At 53.6% G+C, this 16,482-nt stretch overlaps 1 protein-coding gene across 7 annotated transcripts in view; it reads right to left on the reverse strand.

The window, feature by feature from the left end:
* Positions 1-12,516: 12,516 nt before the first annotated feature.
* BLM (BLM RecQ like helicase) overlaps positions 12,517-16,482 on the reverse strand; it is a 96,590-nt gene continuing 92,624 nt past the window's right edge. For all 7 annotated transcript variants that reach the window (XM_032262430.1, XM_032262434.1, XM_032262436.1 and 4 more), the window contains one exon: positions 12,517-12,865. In XM_032262430.1, coding sequence (XP_032118321.1) covers positions 12,691-12,865 — 175 coding nt within the window. In that variant the 3' untranslated portion in view covers positions 12,517-12,690. The remainder of the gene's footprint in view (positions 12,866-16,482) is intronic.

A 16,482-nucleotide genomic window follows, 5' to 3' on the forward strand; every position in this document is an offset into this window, starting at 1 on the left:
GCCCAAGTGATGCGCCTGAGCAGGCTTGGGGTTGAGAAGTGCTGACTCATCCACCAGGAGTATTTGCATTTTAGTCAAATTAAAGGAATGCAGCCCTACTTACGTAAGTCCACATGGCCCTGAAAATGAACAGTCCTGGAATGTCCAAGTGGGTGGGCAGATTTGATCATCAGCTTCCGATGAGGATCATTCTATTGGTGAGGCCTCTGGGGCACAGAGAGATGAAGTGACTTGCCCAAGGTTACCCAGCACTTCAGCAACAGACAGTTTTGAAGAATTGGAAATGCTGACTCCACATCTGGGGCCTGGGGTCAGGGTTGCCCACTTCAGGGAGCAGGAAGATCTTTTTAAAATTTATTTTATTTTATTTGTTTGTTTATTTATTTATTTATTTATTTTGAGACGGAGTTTCACTCTTGCTACCCAGGCTGGAGTGCAATGGCGCGATCTCGGCTCACCGCAACCTCCGCCTCCTGGGTTCAGGCAATTCTCCAGCCTCAGCCTCCTGAGTAGCTGGGATTACAGGCACGCGCCACCATGCCCAGCTAATTTTTTTGTATTTTTAGTAGAGACGGTGTTTCACCATGTTGACCAGGATGGTCTCCATCTCTTGACCTCGTGATCCACCCGCCTCGGCCTCCCAAAGTGCTGGGATTACAGGCTTGAGCCACCGCGCCCGGCCGTATTTTATTCATTTTTGAGACAGAGTTTCACTCTGTCACCCAGGCTGGAGTGCAGTGGTGCCATCTTGGCTCACTACAACCTCTGCCTCCTGGGTTCAAGCAATTCTCCTGCCTCAACTTCCCGAGTAGCTGGGACTACAGGCGGGCACCACCACGCCTGGCTAATTTCATAGTCTTAGGAGAGACACGGTTTCACCATGTTGGCCAGGCTGGTCTCAAACTCCTGACCTCAAGTGATCCGCCTGTCTCAACCTTCCACAGGGCTGGAATTACAGGCACGAGCCACTGTGCCCGGCCAGGAAGGTCTTTGTCTTTAACATGAGGAACCCGTTCCCATTTCCGGGCCTCACAGAAGAAATGATTGTGGCCTTCCCCTGGGAACTTTGGTCTTGAGCCTCTTGGAGGAGGGAGGGTGGCCAGACCAAGGGCCCACTGCCAATCCCAGCCCTCCCAGGAGCAGTGACCCCCACCTCCCCTTGGCCCTGCCCCACCTCCATCCACACCGTGTCCAGGAGGCAGTGCCCAGGCAGAGCTGAGCCCGGTGGCAAGCACGGTCTGAGCAATGGGTGGAGAGGTCTGGGTGAGGAAGCAGCATCAGAAGGTGGTGGGGAGACTGGGGTTGGGCTGAGTCAGGCCTTCCTGGGAGGATCCCACCTCCGAGCCGGGAAGAAGCTACAGGCTATGTGGGCCATGACTAGTGGCAAAGCTTGGCCCTCTGACTGGGACCCTGGGCCAGGACCCTCGAGGTCAGTTGGGCCAGGATGTCCTGCTGGGGCGCCCTGGGTGTCGTCAGCCTGTGGCCCTGTTCTCATCTTGCCCCACTTAGCAGTGACATGGTGGAGCCAGCTGGTGACATTGGGCAGATTCTCGTTTGCTTGTCTCATGGCCTCGGCGATTCAGCTGCTTTAGCTGTGAAAAGGGAAAAATTACTAGACCACCACAACCCCTGTGGTTGTGAGGATGAGGAGCCGAGATGAGGTATAAGAATCTCAGGCCAGGCGCAGTGGCTCACGCCTGTAATCCCAGCACTTTGGGAGGCCTAGGTGGGTGGATCCCTGAGGTCGGGAGTTCGAGACCAGCCTGGCCAACATGGTGAAACCCCATCTCTACTAAAAATGCAAAATTAGCTGGGTGTGGTGGCTGATGCCTGTAGTCCCAGCTACTTGGGAGGCTGAGGCAGGAGAACTGCTTGAACCTGGGAGGCGGAGGTTGCAGTGAGCCAAGATCATGCCATTGCACTTCAGCCTGGGCGACAGAGCAAGACTCTGTCTCAAAAAAAAAAAAAAAAAGAATTGCTCCAACCCGGGAGTCAGAGCCCAGGAGCTCAGGATCCTCGAGGGAGCTCAGAATGGATCCATGCCACAAGATGGCAAAGATCATGTGGGAGTTTCTCGGTGAGGAGATGGGGAAAAGGACTCTTGCTGTTCACCACCAAACTGCAATTTAATTTTTCTCTGGGGCATTTCTGCTGTTTCCTTGCTAAATTTCTCCCTTTCCTCCTTTCCCACCTCCCACCCGTCCCCACCATGCCACCTGTCCCAGCATCCCCTCTGTTGTCCAGCCCCAGCCTTCTGCTGGCACAGCCCTGACCAAAAGTAGGGTAAGGGGGTACCCACATGGCCTCAAGAGTCCCCGGCGAGCATGAATCATGATAAGGGTTACAGCTGCCGGGCGCGGTGGCTCACGCCTGTAATCCCAGCACTTTGGGAGGCCGAGGCGGGTGGATCACGAGGTCAAGAGATCGAGACCATTCTGGTCAACATGGTGAAACCCCGTCTCTACTAAAAATACAAAAAATTAGCTGGGCATGGTGGTGCGTGCCTGTAATCCCAGCTACTCAGGAGGCTGAGGCAGGAGAATTGCCTGAACCCAGGAGGCGGAGGTTGCGGTGAGCCAAGATCGCGCCATTGCACTCCAGCCTGGGTAACAAGAGCGAAACTCCGTCTCAAAAAAAAAAAAAAAAGGGTTACAGCTTGCCAGGCTCCCGATGTGCAGGAAGCATGTTTGTACATTGTGGACTCTGCATCCCTGTGGCAGGGGCTGTCACGACCCCCTTGGACCCAGGAGCCCCCAGGAGGAAGTGCTAGTGCTGGGTGTTACTGTGGCCACCTGCTGTTTCTGAAGCTGACCTTGAATGTGTCACCCACATCCATGGCTTCTTGGCTTTTCACAGTGACTACGGAGGAAGGCGGGCTAGGTGGCCACCACCCACCTTCCTTGGAATCCCATTTCTCCCATGAGAGAGAGCTCAGCAAGGCCAAAGGCTTGGGCAGCAGCGGTGTCGCCTTGGGCTGTTTGTTCTCAGCTGCCCCGTGGATGACACGCAGGTCCCAAGTCCTGTCCCCTGTGGACCCAGCCGCCTCCTGAGCCCCTTGCTGTTTGTGATGACGCAGACCTACTCTGCGTCCCAAGATCACAGGAGCCTGTCGTCACGCTGACCATAGTGATGCTTCCTCGCTGTGGCTTCACACGTCTCAACGTGCACTGCCGTCCTCTTCGTTTCCTCTCTTTTTTTTTTGAGACAGAGTTTCGCTCTTGTTACCCAGGCTGGAGCGCAATGGCGCGATCTCGGCTCACTGCAACCTCTGCCTCCTGGGTTCAGGCAATTCTCCTGCCTCAACCTCCTGAGTAGCTGGGATTACAGGCACGCGCCACCATGCCCAGCTGATTTTTTGCATTTTTAGTAGAGACGGGGTTTCACCATGTTGACCAGGATGGTCTCGATCTCTTGAACTCGTGATCCACCCGCCTCGGCCTCCCAAAGTGCTGGGATTACAGGCGTGAGCCACCGCGCCCGGCCTCGTTTTCTCTTGACTTTGGAGAGGGCTCAGCTTTTGGCGAAGAAGACGAAGAGTGAGCTGCTCCCAACTTTGCCCCAGCGCTCTGGTGTCTGGGGGTGCCCAGGGTTTCCCTGGGAGTGGCTGTGCTGTTTAGGGCACCTGCTGAGGCCTGCATCAGCTTCCCTGAGGCAGAATCTTACAGCTTTTGGGGGTTGCTGGCCCCTTTGACAACTTGAGAAAAATTGTGGTCCCTCTTCCAGAAATCTGCAGAGACACAAGAATAATACATGAATGCATTTGAGGGGTATAGATACCCTCTGACGTCTACTTCAGGATTTTCCAGGGGTTCCTAGAGCCTGGATTGAGACCTAGCTTATAGGGTGTTGTCTACCTGTTCTGCCAATTTCCAGAGCTCCAAAATCTGTATGTTTATATTATGTTTGGATAGCTGGGTATAACCATGCCTGAAGGAGGCTTCTTTTTTTGAGACAATGATTCCATAAAAGGACTAGGTTGAGAATGGCCAAGACCCACTGAGTGAAAACAATATCTTGTTTATTCACGAATCAATTTCTTTTCTTCTTTTTTTTTTTTTTAAGACGGGGCCTCACCGTGTTGGTCAGCCTGCTCTTGAACTCCCGACCTCAGGTGATCTGCCTGCCTTGGCCTCCAAAGTGCTTGGATTACAGGCGTGAGCCACCACGCCCGGCCTCACCAATCAATTTCTGCAAAAATACATGCGGCAAACAGCGAGGACATAAAGTGTGTCTACATGGTACACTACAGTAACCTTCACTGAGAGCTAGGCACCACGTTATGGGCCGAGCAGATATTATCCTCACAATCCCCCAGTCGATCCCACAGTGTAGTGCTGTTATGAGCTCCCTGAGGCACAGAGAAGTTAAACAATTTGCTCAAGGTCACACAGCAGGTGGTAAAATTGGCTTTTGACCCCAAGCAATCTGACTCTGGGGCCATTGATAGTCTAAGAAATTGGAGGTCGGGTGTGGTGGCTCATGCTTGTAATTCCAGCACTTTGGGAGGCCAAGGTGGGTGGATCACCTGAGGTCAGGAGTTCAAGACCATCCTGGACAACATGGTTAAATTCTGTAAAAATGGGCCGGGCGCGGTGGCTCAAGCCTGTAATCCCAGCACTTTGGGAGGCCGAGGCGGGTGGATCACGAGGTCAAGAGATCGAGACCATCCTGGTCAACACGGTGAAACCCCGTCTCTACTAAAACTACAAAAAATTAGCTGGGCATGGTGGCACGTGCCTGTAATCCCAGCTACTCAGGAGGCTGAGGCAGGAGAATTGCCTGAACCCAGGAGGCGGAGGTTGCGGTGAGCCGAGATCGCGCCATTGCACTCCAGCCTGGGTAACATGCGTGAAACTCCGTCTAAAAAAAAAAAAAAAAAAAATCTCAAAGCCCTTTTCTCTTGGTATCCTTATAATACAAATCTGTAGAAGGCTGATATATTAAACTACATTTTAAAAATTAGCCTGGCAACAACTACCACAAACCAAGTCTAAATAAAGATGACAAACTGAAAAAAATCTTTTATGAAGACAATAAAATATTGAGTTTATGTTAAAAAAAAAAAACCAAGGCCGGGCAAAGTGCTTCATGCCTATAATCCCAGCACTTTGGGAGGCTGAGGCAGGTGGATCACGAGGTCAAGAGATCGAGACCATCCTGGTCAACATGGTGAAACCCCGTCTCTACTAAAAATACAAAAAATTAGCTGGGCATGGTGGTGCGTGCCTGTAATCCCAGCTACTCAGGAAGCTGAGGCAGGAGAATTGCTTGAACCCAGGAGGCGGAGGTTGTGGTGAGCCGAGATCGCGCCATTGCACTCCAGCCTGGGTAACAAGAGCGAGACTCCGTCTCAAGAAAAAAAAAAAAAAATTAAAAAAAATACAAAAAAATTCTAGTAAAAATACAAAAAAATTAGCCAGGCATGGTGGTACGTGCCTGTAATCCCAGCTACTGTGGAGGCCGAAGCAGGAGAATCGCTTGAATCCAGGAAGCGGAGGTTGCAGTAAGCCATGATCGTGCCACTGCATACCAGCCTGGGTGACAGAGCGAGACTATGTCTCCAAAAAAAAAATTAGCTAGGCATGGTGGCAGGCGCCTGTAGTCACAGCTACTTGGGAGGATGAGGTATGAGAATTGCTTGAAACTGGGAGGCAGAGGTTGCGGTGAGCCGAGATTGTGTCATTGCACTCCAGTCTGGGTGACAGAGTGAGACCCTGTCTCAAAAAAAAAAAAAAAGAAAGAAAAGAAAAGCAATCGGTAGGTGAGGCTGGCCCCATCCTGCTCTCCCAGCTCAGGCCATTGGATCTTGCTGGGGTCGGGTTCTGAGCAAAGCCTGCAATCGCGTTTTTCTAGAACGCCTTCATCACACGTTGGCGCCTAAGGCCTCTGTCCAGGGGTTCTCAACAGACTGTATCTTCAAGTGGCATTTGCCTGGTCCGGCAGGGAATCAGGACTCTATTCTCAGGCAGATTTGGGTCGTCACTTGACCCCATTTGACTCCCAGGCTGGCAGGGCCTGGGAAATGTCAGTTTACACTTGTTTCCAGAGCTTTAAAGGAGGTTTCCTTGGCCTCTTGAACGCTGCAAAATGCCTGCTGGGAGTGTGTTTCTGCTCTTGCTTCCTGGCTGCTGAGTCTCACTTTAAGTTCTGAGTCTCTCTCTAAGAGGCCCTTTGGGGTTGGAAGGGGCTGAGAGCCTGGCTTTGCCATGAGTCCCTTTCCTGAAAATGGTTCCCGTGCGAGGCTGTTGTACTTCCACATTCTCAAACGCTCTCCCTTGGATCACCAGCCCACCCCCCAGGCCTGTCCAGCTTGAGGATGGAGGTGACAGCTGTACAGAGTCTAATGACCACCTCGCCCCCTTTGTTTGAGATAGGATCTCACCCTGTTGCGCAGGCTGGAGCCCAGTGGTATGGTCATGACTCACAGCATCTCAACTTCCCGGGCTCAAGAGATCCTCCTGCCTCAGCCTCCCGAGTAGCTGCAACTACAAGAGCACACCACCAGCCTGGCTAATTTTTTAAATTTTTTGGTAGAGACGGGGGTCCTGCTATGTTGCCCAGGCTGGTCTCGAACTCCTAGGCTCAAGGGATCCTCCCACTTTGGCCTCCCAAAGTGCTGGGATTCCAGGTGTGAGCCACTGCACCCTACTCCTCACTTTTGCAGATGGGAAACCAAAGGTGAAAGAGGGGAGAACGCCTTGTCCAAAACCTCAAGGCGAAAATTCCCAGCAGCTGCGATTTGTATTCACCTGGGCCTGGCAGCACTGGGACCACCAGGAAGCTGGGTGGAAAAGCACATTCTTGGGGCACACCCCAGACTTGCTGCACTGAAGCTGGGTCACAGCCAGCCCTTCAGGTGACGGAGGCGAACACACGTTTGAGAACCACTTGCCTGGCCCTTGCCTTTCAGCTGGGACTGAGGTTCTGCACAGGTAGGACCCAGTGACAAACGTTCACCCCTCAACTGCTCCATGTGCCTTGGTCCCCACAAAAGCCTTCCTCGCACACAAGTAAACTCTGGAAGCACAGGATAGCAAAGAGCTAGAAGCAGACACTGGTGGTTATGAAGGCTGTCACGTGATAGACAATGCAGCTCCGAAGTGGGGAAATGGGCTTTCTGTTTCAGCACAGATAAGACACCAACTGACCCAAAACATCAGTACACGCACAAAAGAAAACCTAGGCTGGACACGCTGGCTCACACCTGGAATCCCAGTACTTCCGGAGGCTGAGGTTGGCGGATCACCTGAGGTCGGGAGTTCAAGACCAGCCTGGCCAACATGGAGAAGCCCCATCTCTACTAAAAATACAAAAATTAGCCAGGTGTGGTGGTGCATGCCTGTAGTTCCAGCTTCTCGGGAGGCTGAGGCAGGAGAATTGCTTGAACCTGGGAGGCGGAGGTTGCAGTGAGCCAAGACCGCACCACTGCACGCCAGCCTGGGTGACAGAGTGAGACTCTATCTAAAAAAAAAAAAAAAGAAAGAAAGAAAGCCTAAGTGAAAACCAAAGCCAGCTGGAAAATTGCTTCCCCTTGTCCAGATGAAGCCAGCAGAAGTCACAAGTGGGCCTTTGGTGACCTGGGCCACCGTCCCCATCAGCCTGGTTCTGGCTGTGGGGGCTGCAGGATTTTAAGGCCCTGCCAGCCTGAGGCCCTGTCTCCTCCCATGAGAGGCCGTGAGGCAGGTGTCTTCACAGCGCCCCTTCACCCACTCACCCACACATCCGCTCGTGCATCCATCCAACAAGCTATTATTAGTCACCTGCTATGTGCCAAGTCCCTGGGGCTAGAACCCAGATCTGGGGCAAAGGTACAGCCCTAAGCTGAGCCTGTGGGGCAGGGATCCTGGCAGGTGGACTGGGGTCACCCCCATTGTGCCCGCTTCCTGAGCTGGAGCTCATACAGGCAGGCGGCCCAGCCTGGGGTGTGCATGTCCTAACAGTGAGGCGGTGGCCAGGCTGGCACAGGGCCTTTCCGCTCAGGAAGAGGGTCCCGCGGTGTGCGCCGTGTCCTTTCTGCTTTTCCTAGGTGAGGAGCAGACCAGCAAGGCAAGCACAGGGTGGCTTCAGCAGGGGTGGCCGGACCCTGGAATGGTCCACTTGGCCACTTCAGCGCCCTGGGCACCCTACCCTACGCCCACTGGCCCCGGGCTGGACCTGGGGTTTTCACCCCATCCCCACATACCCCAGCACTGCTCTCTCCTCCTCCCACGGTGTTTCCCTCCCTGCCTGTGCCCTGGTTGAAGACTGAACCATGCTGGAGCTCTGCTTGGCTAAGAAATGTTTGTGGAATATCTGACCAAAAGGCTGCCGCAGCCACCCTGGAGGCCAGACCAGGTGACATGTTTATGGTGCAGATGAGACACTGGGGCTCAGAGAGGCCACAGAGCTTGCCAAGGGCACTCAGTGGCTGAGGAAGGGGCCAGGTCCTGCCCACTCCAGACCTGGCGGTGACGAGGTGCGAGGGTGGATCCCTGTCCTGGTTTGCACACTCACCGTGCAGGCAGGTGTCTGCAGTGGGGCTGGCATGGGCTGACCTTGGTCTCCCTGGCGCTGACTGCTGAGCTCGCCTTTGGGGTTAGCAGGGCTAACTGCCTCCCCGTCACAGCGGCTCAAGGCTGGGCTCTGGGCAGAAGTCCTGGTGTCTCTCGGGGTCTCTGATGTCCTTCCTTCCAGGTGGAGGTTTCAGGTCTGTTAATGGTGACTCTCTCTTCAGACCCGTACTCTGCGTTAGCAGTTCTGGGGGCACCAGTGCCACCTGCCGCCCCAAGGGTCCCTACTCCAGGTTTCACCCCACTGAGGAGGGTGTTCCCTGCAGGAAGCAGGGACCTGAGGTCTCTGCTCCACTCCTGGCCTGGGCATAGTGCCAGGGCCTGACCTTCATGGGGCCTTGTGGCTCCTGGCAGGGACTGAGTAGATGGGGCCGGGACAGGCAGACGCCTGTGGCCGGTGTGTGGGACCCATGGGGACAAACAGGCTCTCTGGGTGAATAGACCTGAGCCAAGAGCCAGAGATGCCTCACCGTCCCTGGGGATTTCTGGACTCCAGTTCTGGCTTCCGTTGCCCTTCTCGTCCCATCCTTCTTCCCAGTGGCGACTCTGTGGGGCAGGGTCCACAGCCCACCCCAACCAGGGAGGGTTTTCTCCCTTCCTCTCCTGCCAACAGGGAGCTCGGTCCAGCCTGGGAGAGCCTTTCTGGGTGGGGGGACAACAGAGTGAGTGCATTTTGAGAAGCAGGAGCCTTCTGCAGGTCGAGAGGCTTGTCACGAAGTCCCGGGTCTGCCCTGCCCGGCTGCAGAGCTGAGCCCCAGCCTCCCAGCGGAGGTTGTACCCAAGAGCTGGGGCACCCAGCAGGGTCTGGGCCCGGCTTGGGTCCCGTGGGTGTGCCCGGCCCGCTGGCTTCTCTGAGCCCTGGCTTTGCGGCCGCACGGGGCTGTGGCAGCTGCACCGAGGGAGAAGTGGCTGCTGGAGCCCCTGGGGATTCCACCCCAGCCACCATGGAAGACCCTTCAGCCATTGTCTCTGCCCAAAGGCCTCTGGCAGCTTGGGGTCCCAGGCCAGGGGGTCCCCACCAGGCAGCAGCTCCGAGCCAGAGAAAGAGCCGGGTGGGGACTCTGGGAGGGTGGGCCTTGGGGACTCACAACAGCTCCAGACTGCTGCAGGAGTGGGAGAAGCAGCAGTTTCTCAAGAAGAGCGAAAGGGCTTGGACCGCAGCCTCCGCTTCCTCTTCTGGAGAAAAGCCGAAGCTCAGCGGTGCTAGCTGCTAATTCTGCAGCCTCTGTCCCTGGAGTCTGCAGCAGAGGCCTGGAGCTTTGAGCAGGCGACAGCAGGTGGCCCCTGAGGCTCTGGGTGGAAAGTGGGGTTGGGGGAGGAGGGTGGACAGTTCAGGGAAAGGGCTCAGGTTCTTGATGCCACCGAACTTCTAGTCTGAGCCGGAACACTTTTGAGAATGAAAGTGAGCTGTGTTAATTATGACACCGGGACAACAGATGTAAACCGGGACTCTCAGGGCAAGTCGAGATGTGTGTTACCCTACTTACCACCGCTTCCTAGCTGCGTGGATTTGGGCAAGTTACGTAACCTCTCTGAATTCTGGTTTCTGCATAAAAAAGGCCAACATCCTGTGCCTGCCTCCCAGGGCTGCGGGAGGGATGGAAGTAATCAATTTCCTGGGTTCCCGGAACAGCCCTTAGCACAGGGGGGCTCTCCGTGCTTGTTCTGTTCTGAGAGTGGTGGGTTCCCTGTTCCCGGAGGTGAGCAAGGGCCTGCCTGCCGGCATTCTGCAACGTGAAGGCCTCAGCAGGGTGTGTGTGGAGCTGCAGAGTCAGAGTCCAATCGGGCCTGTGCCCTTCCAATGGGTGACAGTGAGTGTGGGAGAGTCAGGCCTTCCTGTACCTCGGGGAGGACAAGTCCATGATGAGTCCCAGGCTGGCCTTCCCTGGTGGTCTCGTGCCCTCTTCTGCCCCAGGTGGAGGTGATTTGTGCCCATGGAGGGCTGCCAGCAGGGCCCAGCCCAGAGAAACTTTGCTGTCACCACGGATCTGTCCTTGGCTTCAATGCCTTGGCATTGGTTCAGGGCAAGTTTGCCTGCTTCGTCCCTCCTGGGGTCGTGCTTGGCAAATGCAGAGCCTTCCCTGGGGGGTCCGGGAGGGCTGGAGGGTGAGCTGGAGGAAGGAGGCTGCTTGCATTTTCTGTGTCTGCTCTCGGGTCGAGAAACTGAACAGAGCCTATTCCAACCTAGAATGTTTTCAAGAGCTGGGTGTGGGCCTGGCTCTGCTGCTTGTGGTCATTTCAGCTTAGGCAAGTCAGAGGTCTCCAGGCCTCAGGTTCCTTGTTGGGAGGCAGGGGTGAGCCACCATTAGCTCTTCCCAGGACACAGGGAAGGGCTGTGGGTACGGTGGACCCCACATGGGCTCTGTGCTCCGCCTTTAGGCTCCACGCACGTTACCTTCCTCTGTTCCCCCACGGCCTTGGGAACCCCTGGAGGCAGAGCTTGAAACCTTGAGGGCTGAGCTCCATCTCCAGAAGGAACAAGGGGACGTGGTCAGAGCCCAGCACTGACGTGTCTGCACCAGAATCCACCCCCACCACCCAGGCCAGAGCTGCTGCAGCAGGTGGAATGATGCCTCCCACCAGATGCCCTGGCTGGACGAGCCACTCTCCAAGGTGGCCTCACGCTGGGGACATTACCCCAGGGGTCTCCGCTTCTGGCTACTTGGTCTCCTTTCCACTCCCCACTGCCAGAGAAGGTTCTTCTGGTCAGAAGGACGGCCTCTGAAAATGTCAGATCCGGAAGGCATCTGAGCTGATGGCATACAGCCCTCAGCAAACTCGCCTGGCCAGTCCCTGCCATTAAATGCAAAGCCAAAGCCACAGGCGGCAGTTGAGGCTCGCAGGCAGACGAGGAGGCAGGAAGTGGGTGTGCTGCCACAAGTGTGGGTCTCTCTCAGCACTGAGTCCCCAGGCGGAGTCCACGCGGCTTCCAATCAACCTCCTCCTCACACCTGTGGCAGAGGCAGGGTCTCCCCAGCTATACCCTCCTGAGTGACATCACAGGTAACACCACACAAAGGGCAGACCAACGTGTGGTGTTTCGAGACCTATGCCACTTCCTTGCTGTGTGGGAACCAGGCAGAGGTGACCTACAGCTGAGAAACACATGATTCCAAAAACAGGGCCACTGGAGTTCAGGAAACAGAGGCCAAAATCCTACCTAAGATGCTGGGGCCACTTGGCCCATTATGGAGGATCTTGAGAGGTGAGGCCACCGCAGTGCCAAAGGACTACAGGGACGGTCACATGCTCCCACCCAAACCACCTGTCAATCACTCTCGCGCCAACCCCAAATACTGGGATATTATCCAGTGTGGATAATTTGTAGGCAAAAAAAAATGCTTTCACATGGTTTTATCTTATTTTTATTCAGGGAGATTGACCATTTTCACATATTTGCAGAGGATGTGTATTCCTCCCGCTCAGTTACCCAGGCTGGAGTGCAGTGGTACGATCTCGGCTCACCGCAACCTCCGCCTCCTGGGTTCAAACCATTCTCCTGCCTCAGCCTCCTGAGTAGCTGGGATTACAGGTATGTGCCACCACACCCCGCTAACTTTTGTAGTTTTAGTAGAGACGGGGTTTCACGTTGGTCAGGCTGGTCTTGAACTCCTGACCTCGTGAGCCGCCACGCCCGGCCGTGGGCACGCGTATTTCTTCTTCTGAGACTAGCCTGTTTGCATCCTTCGTCCGCCTGTCCACTGGGATGTTTCCGGCTGGTTCACAGGTGTTTGGTAGATCATGGATACTACTCATTTGTAATACATTTTCTTCTCTTCTCCCTGTCATCTGTCGTTGAATTTTGCTTGTGTTGTCTTGAGTTTCACACGGGCCCACGGGTGGCTCTTCCTTTGGCTTCTGGGTTTCATGCTATGCTCAGAATCTCTCGCATGGAGATGATTCAGCTGCTGCCTCAGACGTTCTGAGAAACAACGGCCACAACACTTGCGGTGGCAGGAAAACATGCTTGTTCAAAAAAAAGTGTTTATTTTAAAAATAAGATCACCCCCAGCATTTATTTAAATATTAATAGAGACGAGTAAAAATTTCAAGTGGTGTAACAAGAATAACAGCTTTCTAGTCACAGATGGTCAGATGCTGACAAACAAGAAAGGGGTCTCTGTACATTGCGATTCGGTTGTTATGCGAATGCATACGAAGGCTTCAGAAACGGTCTATTTATAGGCTTCGGTGGAGCCATCATCCCCAATTTTCTATTGGCTCCTGATGTCGCTTGAGAAGCATGCGAGGCTGAACTGGATCCAGTGATGCTGGATTTCGTTTTGGAAGCTATCTTTCTCCATGTGGCAGACCCCCTGAAATGTGACAGAGAGAAAAGGAAAATGTTCAATTAAACCAAAAGTGAATGACCTTCCTCTCTACCTGCACAGCGCCATAACAGGACTTCCCTCCTGCATTTTCTGCCTACACACCCTCCAGATAAGGTAAGTTTCCTTTACCAAAGGAATACAGAACCGCTGCCCTTCACACAAATTTGTCCTGAATTTTTCTTTCTGAAATGTTAAGGACTGTTTCTTAATTTTCTAACTTGTGACCAACCCACCGCCCTCTCTCCACCCACACCTTCCCCGGCCTACACCCAGAGAAGCGGAGGTTCACGTGCCCTTATCTATTCCGACCAGATTGAGAGAGTGAAACACCTTGTCGGAAGGCCCCAGCTCCCTGCTGACAGGAGCCCCAGAGTGACTGGACTTGCACAGTCCAGGGCAAGGCAGCTGTGGGGTGGAGCTGGGTGGCCAGGAGGGGCAGAGCTGGGGGTCTTCCTGGCTCGCCCCAGGAAGGCTGCAGATGCGGCTTCCAGGGGAGGACAGAGCTGCCTCATCCCAGGGTCTGGCCTGTCTGTCAGGGCCGTGTCCAGAAGCTCCCTGGCTCACCTGCCTACACCCAGAGATCTGTCAGCTCTCCCTCCTACTCACTGCCTTCTAAAGCCAAGGAAGACGCCGCCACAGCCGATTACGAAGTCCTTCCCGCATCACTTTTCTTGCAGACCTTAAGATAACAGCTCCCTTCCCACCCCTAAATGAAATAAAAAACAAAGCAAACTGCGGGGCGGCATGTTCACAGTGAGGACTGCGGGCAGCACTACCTACAGAAGCCGCTCCCGCTGCTTTGTAACCAGGCTGAAGTCAGGCCCAACACGAATTCCTTGGCACCTGGGCATGCAAGTAGCCTCCCGTCTGAATGGGGGGTACAGAGTATCAGGGCCACAGCCTGTGGGGGGTGACATTTCGGTGGGGCTCCATGACTTAAACTCTGGCTCCAGGGCAATTTTACTACAGAACTGGCAAAGATCTGCTAAACTGGCAGAGAGGCAGCCTGAAGTTTCCCTCTGCTGATTTCCTGCTGAGAAATTAAGCCCAGAGTGAAAACCTGCTGTTTATGTTGATTTACAGAATGAATCTGCCAACGGCAGCCTCCATTTCACCTGGGCCATCCATTTACTCCCACTCAGAGAGCCCAGAGCACAACTGGTTCATTGTGTGTGGTTCTGAAGATGTAAAACTCTGAGGGTAGGGTGGGGAAGTGAGGTTGCTGGCCAAGAGCCACATTTATTCTTTCATTGCACAGGGACTCTCAATCGGGGGAGCAGACTGGGTCAGTGGAAAGGAGAGTGGAGCACAAAGAGGCTGCTCCAAGGGTGGAGCAAAGTCACACAGCACACTGGCTTTGGCTGGCAGTGCTTAAAAAAGAATCCCACCTTGGCCGGATGCGGTGGCTCACGCCTGTAATCCCAGCACTTCGGGAGGCCAAGGCAGATGGATCACCTGAGGTCAGGAGTTTGAGATCAGCCTGGCCATCACAGTGAAACCTCATCTCTACTACAAATACAAAAATCAGCCAGGTGCAGTGGTGGGCACCTGTAATCCCAGCTACTTGGGAGGCCGAGGCAGGAGAATCGCTTGAACCCAGGAGGCAGAGGTTGCAGTGAGCCGAGTTCACACCACTGCACTCTAGCCTGGGGGACAGAGCGAGACTCCATCTCAACAAAAACAAGAAATCCCAAACACCAGGCTCATTGAAAACAAGCATGGAAATTGGTACTGGCTTTTGCACGAGTGTGAGCTTTAATGCTTATCAGATTAGGTTCCAGGTGATGCTGCAAAGCGCTTTACTCTTACAAACAAAAGTTATGAAAATTAAATAAGGGAGCCAACAGCAGTGAACACTGGAATATGGTTTGCTCTGTTCTAATACATGAGATGGGAGACCATGCATTTTTAGGACTCTCCACAGGCCCCGTGCAGAAGCGAGCGTGCTCCGGGCAGGTGTGGGCAGGTCAGCGTCCGCTTCTACCTTGGGAACTGAGAGCAGGCAGGGCTGGCCTTTGGTAAGCTCTACCCAGGCCAGGCCGCAGCTGCCTCTTCACAAGCCCGGTGTGTTGAGCCAGATGCCTTTTAAGGTCTCCAGCTTTGTGTGGGCTATTGAGGAAATAAGTATTTCCCAAAGCGGAGGAATAAATAACGGAAATAAGAAAATGTCCTCACTCAAGAACATTTACTGATCACTTGCTCCTAAAAATCACAAAATTAAACAAACGTTTTCTAATGCCCTTAGTTTCTGTGCTCTGGCAGAAGGATTAGCACGTCCAAGATGTTTGTTTATGGGCTTAACAAGAAAATGGCAATTTGGTAATGTCTGCTTTCCCTTCTCTTCCCCCACTCCGTTTTTGTTTTTTATTACCCAGAAGGACAAGAGGTAGAAAAACTGCAAGAGAAAACACAACAGCTTGCAAAAGTTGACTGTGGACTTTTTTTTTTTTTTGGTTTCTTTTTTCTGCAAGCAATTCTGTTACAGTATGTGGTTACTTTGGGGCCACATTCTCAAGGCTGACGGGAGGGTCTCCATCCTGCCAGGCCTTACCAGCTAGCCAGAGGCAGGGGGTGACCTGGCAGAAAACCAAAAAGGGGCTGCCGGAAACAATGCAGTTATGAAGAAAGAAGAACACTGCCAAGATCATTACACAGATCAGAGCATGCTATCTTTGTTGTCCCCTGCTGTGCAGAAAGCACTCAGAACAGACATGTCCCGGAGAAGCAGGCCAGGCCAACGTGGGACGGGGAGACAGAAGCCATTTATGCAGCCCCTAAAAAGGGCTGGCTGGACTCAACTTTCGTTTTTCTGCTGTGGCTTCTTCTTGCTACTGCTGCAAAGGCTAGGAGGTCGGCTCTCCCAGGTGTTAATGAAACGTGGGGGGTGGGCTCGGCCTCCAGGTGGAGACCCAGTGATTCTGCAGCAATAAAAGCAGTGGAGCAGGTGCTGACAGAATCACAAAAGCCACGAGGACACGAAACCCTTTGTTATTTATTCAGCTGGTGCATGATTTATAGTACTTTAGGCAGAAAAGCCTCTTGAGAAGAGCAGTCATCCCAAACAAGCAAACAAATATCTAAGGGAAGATCAACATGGAAGACATCTTTTGCAAACAAGAAACATTAGGTAGGCTGGGTGTGGTGGCTCAGGCAGGTAATCCCAGCACTCTGGGGTGACCAAAGTGGGCCGATCGCTTGAGCTCAGGACTTTGACACCAGCCTGGGCAACGTGGTGAAATCCTGTCTGTACAAACAAAATACATAAATCAGCCAGCGTGATGGTGTATGTCTGCCTTCCCAGCTACGCAGGAGGCTGAGGTGGGAGGATCACTTGAGTCTGGGAGGCAGCGGTTGCAGTGAGCCGAGATTGCCACTGCACTCTAGCCTGGGTGACAGAACCAGACCTTGTCTCCAAATAAAAAAAAGAAGGAAAGAAAACTTTAGTCACAACCAATTATTAGTCAGTAGATGTTTTTTTTTTTTTTTGAGACGGAGTTTCGCTCTTGTTACCCAGGCTGGAGTGCAATGGCGCGATCTCGGCTCACCGCAACCTCCGCCTCCTGGGTTCAGGCAATTCTCCTGCCTCAGCCTCCTGAGTAGCT

Source organism: Sapajus apella, unplaced genomic scaffold, assembly GCF_009761245.1.
Source record: "Sapajus apella isolate SASKATOON/1434 unplaced genomic scaffold, GSC_monkey_1.0 scaffold129, whole genome shotgun sequence".
NCBI classification, from domain to species: domain Eukaryota; kingdom Metazoa; phylum Chordata; class Mammalia; order Primates; family Cebidae; genus Sapajus; species Sapajus apella.